This window comes from Lampetra planeri, unplaced genomic scaffold (assembly GCF_965212315.1).
Source record: "Lampetra planeri unplaced genomic scaffold, kcLamPlan1.2.h2 scaffold_945, whole genome shotgun sequence".
Taxonomy (NCBI): Eukaryota; Metazoa; Chordata; class Hyperoartia; order Petromyzontiformes; family Petromyzontidae; genus Lampetra; species Lampetra planeri.
Genome location: NW_027615767.1, coordinates 12,501 through 17,286, shown reverse-complemented (window position 1 = coordinate 17,286; position 4,786 = coordinate 12,501). Strand labels below are relative to the sequence as shown.

Here is a 4,786-nt window from a genome sequence, read left to right as displayed (position 1 = left end):
CCACTACCACCACTACTACTACCACCAACTACTACTACCACTACTACTACCACTACTACCACTACTACCACCACTACTACTACTACTACCACTACCACCACCACTACTACTACCACTACTACTACTACTACCACTACTACTACCACTACCACCACTACCACTACTACTACTACCACTACTACTACCACTACCACCACCACTACTACTACCACTACTACTACTACTACCACTACTACTACCACTACTACTACTACCACTACTACTACCACTACTACTCCACACTACTACTACCACCACTACTACTACCACTACTACCACTACTACTACTACCACTACTACTACTACCACTACTACTACCACTACTACTACCACTACTACCACTACTACTACTACCACTACTACTACCACTACCCACTACTACTACCACTACCACCACTACTTCTACCACTACCACTACTACTACTACTACCACTACTACTACTACTACCACTACCACCACTACCACTACTACTACTACCACTACTACTACTACCACTACCACCACTACCACTACTACTACCACTACTACTACTACCACTACTACTACTACCACTACCACCACTACCACTACTACTACTACCACTACTACTACTACCACTACTACTACCACTACTACTACTACCACTACTACTACTACTACCACTACTACTACTACTACCACTACTACCACTACTACTACTACCACCACTACTACCACTACTACTACCACTACTACTACCACTACTACTACTACCACTACTACTACTACTACCACTACTACTACTACCACTACTACCACTACCACCACTACCACTACTACCACCATCACCACCAGCACCACCACCACCAGCACCACCACCACTACCACCACTACTACTAACAGCACTTGCCCCTGCAGTCTGTTGAGGCTACACGGGGGACCTTTGTCTGTGTGTGTGTTGTGTACAGAACGTCTGCTTCATGACGCCGCAGTTCCTGTTCCAGTTCTACTGCGGATTCTCCCACCAGGTGAGGGGCCTCACCCCCCCCCAGGCCTAGACCCCCCCCCCCTAGACCCCCCCCTAGACCCCCCCCTAGACCCCCCCCTAGACCCCCCCTGTGTCTGTGTGTGTGTGTGTCTGTGTGTGTGTGTGTCTGTGTGTGTGTGTCTGTGTGTGTGTGTGTCTGTGTGTGTGTCTGTGTGTGTCTGCTAGACGCTGTACGACAGCTCCTACCTCACCATCTACAATCTGTGTGTGTTTGTGTGTGTGTCTGTGTGTGTGTGTGTGTCTGTGTGTGTGTGTCTGTGTGTGTGTCTGTGTGTGTGTCTGTGTGTGTGTGTGTCTGTGTGTGTGTCTGTGTGTGTGTGTGTGTGTCCGCTAGACGCTGTACAACAGCTCCTACCTCACCATCTACAATCTGTGTGTGTGTGTGTCTGTGTGTGTGTGTGTGTGTCTGTGTGTGTGTCTGTGTGTGTCTGTGTGTGTGTGTGTCTGTGTGTGTGTCTGTGTGTGTCTGCTAGACGCTGTACGACAGCTCCTACCTCACCATCTACAATCTGTGTGTGTGTGTGTGTCTGTGTGTGTGTGTGTCTGTGTGTGTGTGTGTCTGTGTGTGTGTCTGTGTGTGTGTCTGTGTGTCTGTGTGTGTGTGTGTCTGTGTGTGTGTCTGTGTGTGTGTGTGTCCGCTAGACGCTGTACGACAGCTCCTACCTCACCATCTACAATCTGTGTGTGTGTGTGTGTGTCTGTGTGTGTGTGTGTGTCTGTGTGTGTGTCTGTGTGTGTCTGTGTGTGTCTGTGTGTGTGTGTGTGTGTCTGTGTGTGTGTCTGTGTGTGTCTGCTAGACGCTGTACGACAGCTCCTACCTCACCATCTACAATCTGTGTGTGTGTGTGTGTCTGTGTATGTGTGTGTCTGTGTGTGTGTCTGTGTGTGTGTCTGTGTGTGTGTGTGTGTGTCTGTGTGTGTGTGTCCGCTAGACGCTGTACGACAGCTCCTACCTCACCATCTACAATCTGTGCTTCACGTCGCTGCCCATCCTGGCCTACGGGCTGCTGGAGCAGCAGCGCAGCACCGCACAGCTGGAGCGGAGACCCGCCCTCTACCGGTACCCGTGTGTGTGTGTACGTGTACCTGTGTGTACGTGTGTGTGTACGTGTGTGTGTGTGTACGTCTGTGTGTGTGTCTGTGTGTGTGTACATGTGTGTCTGTGTGTGTGTACCCTACGGGCTGCTGGAGCAGCAGCGCAGCACGGCCCAGCTGGAGCGGAGACCCGCCCTCTACCGGTTCCCGTGTGTGTGTGTACGTGTACCTGTGTGTACGTGTGTGTGTACGTGTGTGCGTGTGTGTGTGTACATCTGTGTACGTGTACGTGTGTACGTGTACCTGTGTGTACGTGTGTGTGTACGTGTACGTGTGTGTGTACGTGTGTGTACGTGTGTGTGTGTGTACGTGTGTGTGTACGTGTGTGTGTACTTGTGTACGTGTGTGTATGTGTACGTGTGTGTGTACGTGTGTGTGTGTGTGTACATGTGTGTGTGTGTGTGTGTGTCTGTGTGTGTGTTTGTGTGTGTGTGTGTGTGTACGTGTCTGTCTGTGTGTACGTGTGTGTGTGTGTACGTGTGTGTGTACGTGTGCCGTTGGCACAGTAGGGGGCACAGGTGGTGCATCAGCCAGTCATCTCAGTCAGTCGACCCGTGGCACCTGCTGGGTCTGCCCCGTGACCTCCTCCTGCCAGTGGGCGTTCGACACTTCACGTGGCCTCAGGGTGCACATGGCCTGGCACAAGCGTCGTGGTGACGTCACCGCCACTTAGTGGCGAATGGCGGTTGTTGTTGTTGTGTACGTGTGTACGTGTGTGTGTACGTGTGTGTACGTGTGTGTGTGCGTGTGTGTGTACGTGTGTGTGTACGTGTGTACGTGTGTGTGTGTGTGTACGTGTGTGTGTGTGTACGTGTGTGTGTGTGTACGTGTGTGTGTGTGTACGTGTGTGTGTGTGTACGTGTGTGTGTACGTGTGTGTGTACGTGTGTGTGTACGTGTGTGTGTACGTGTGTGTGTGTGTACGTGTGTGTGTGTGTACGTGTGTGTGTGTGTACGTGTGTGTGTACGTGTGTGTGTACGTGTGTGTGTGTGTACGTGTGTGTGTGTGTACGTGTGTGTGTGTGTACGTGTGTGTGTACGTGTGTGTGTGTGTACGTGTGTGTGTGTGTACGTGTGTGTGTACGTGTGTGTGTGTGTACGTGTGTGTACACATGTGCGTGTGTGTGTATGTGCGTGTGTGTGTGTACGTGTGCGTGTATGTGCGTGTGTGTGCGTGTACACGTGTGTGTGTACGTGTGTCTATGTGTGTGTACGTGTGCGTGCGTTGGTCTGTACACATGTGTATCATTGTGTGGACACGTGTGTACATGTGTGTATGTGTGCCTGCGTGTGTACGTGTGTGTACGTACGTGCGTGCGTGTGTGTGTGTTCATGTGCACGTGTGTGTACATGTACACACGTGTGTACATGTGTGTGTACATGTGCGTGTGTGTATGTGTACATGTGTGTGTGTACATGTGTGTATGTGTGTACACGTGTGTACACGTGTGTACATGTGTGTGCGTGTGTGTACATGTGTGTGTGTGCGTGTGTGTACATGTGTACATGTGTGTACATGTGTGCACATGTGTGTACGTGTGTGTGTGTACATGTGTGCGTGTGTACATGTGTGTGTACATGTGTGTGTACACGTGTGTGCGTGTGCAGGACCATCAGGCGCAACGCCCTCCTGTCGCGCCGCCCGTTTGTGTGCTGGACGTTGCTGGGGCTGCTCCACGCGTTCATCTTCTACTTCGGTTCCCTCGCCCTGCTGGGCGGGAGCGTGGCGCTCAAGGCCAACGGAGAGGTGTGTGTGTGTGTGTGGGGCTGTGTCAGTGTGTGTGTGTCAGTGTGTGTCTGTGTGTGTGTGTGTGTGTCTGTGTGTGTGTGTCTGTGTGTGTGTGTCTGCGTTCATCTTCTACTTCGGTTCCCTCGCCCTGCTGGGCGGGAGCGTGGCGCTCAAGGCCAACGGAGAGGTGTGTGTGTGTGTGTGTGGGGCTGTGTCAGTGTGTGTGTGTCAGTGTGTGTGTGTGTGTGTGTCTGTGTGTGTCTGTGTGTGTGTGTCTGCGTTCATCTTCTACTTCGGTTCCCTCGCCCTGCTGGGCGGGAGCGTGGCGCTCAAGGCCAACGGAGAGGTGTGTGTGTGTGTGTGTGGGGCTGTGTCAGTGTGTGTGTGTCAGTGTGTGTCTGTGTGTGTGTGTGTGTGTCTGTGTGTGTGTGTCTGTGTGTGTGTGTCTGCGTTCATCTTCTACTTCGGTTCCCTCGCCCTGCTGGGCGGGAGCGTGGCGCTCAAGGCCAACGGAGAGGTGTGTGTGTGTGTGTGTGGGGCTGTGTCAGTGTGTGTGTGTCAGTGTGTGTGTGTGTGTGTGTCTGTGTGTGTCTGTGTGTGTGTGTCTGCGTTCATCTTCTACTTCGGTTCCCTCGCCCTGCTGGGCGGGAGCGTGGCGCTCAAGGCCAACGGAGAGGTGTGTGTGTGTGTGTGTGGGGCTGTGTCAGTGTGTGTGTGTCAGTGTGTGTGTGTGTGTGTGTCTGTGTGTGTCTGTGTGTGTGTGTCTGCGTTCATCTTCTACTTCGGTTCCCTCGCCCTGCTGGGCGGGAGCGTGGCGCTCAAGGCCAACGGAGAGGTGTGTGTGTGTGTGTGTGGGGCTGTGTCAGTGTGTGTGTGTCAGTGTGTGTGTGTGTGTGTGTCTGTGTGTGTCTGTGTGT

General features: G+C 52.5%; 1 protein-coding gene across 1 annotated transcript in view; it reads left to right on the top strand.

The window, feature by feature from the left end:
- The first annotated feature begins 2,198 nt into the window (after nucleotides 1-2,198).
- The window catches only part of LOC144742265 (uncharacterized), a 12,745-nt gene continuing 10,157 nt past the window's right edge, over nucleotides 2,199-4,786 (top strand). The window contains exons 1-3 of the mRNA XM_078624736.1: nucleotides 2,199-2,202; nucleotides 2,249-2,284; nucleotides 3,749-4,786. The exon at nucleotides 3,749-4,786 is cut by the window's right edge and continues 575 nt beyond it. Of these exons, the coding sequence (XP_078480862.1) occupies nucleotides 2,199-2,202; nucleotides 2,249-2,284; nucleotides 3,749-4,786 (1,078 nt within the window). The remainder of the gene's footprint in view (nucleotides 2,203-2,248; nucleotides 2,285-3,748) is intronic.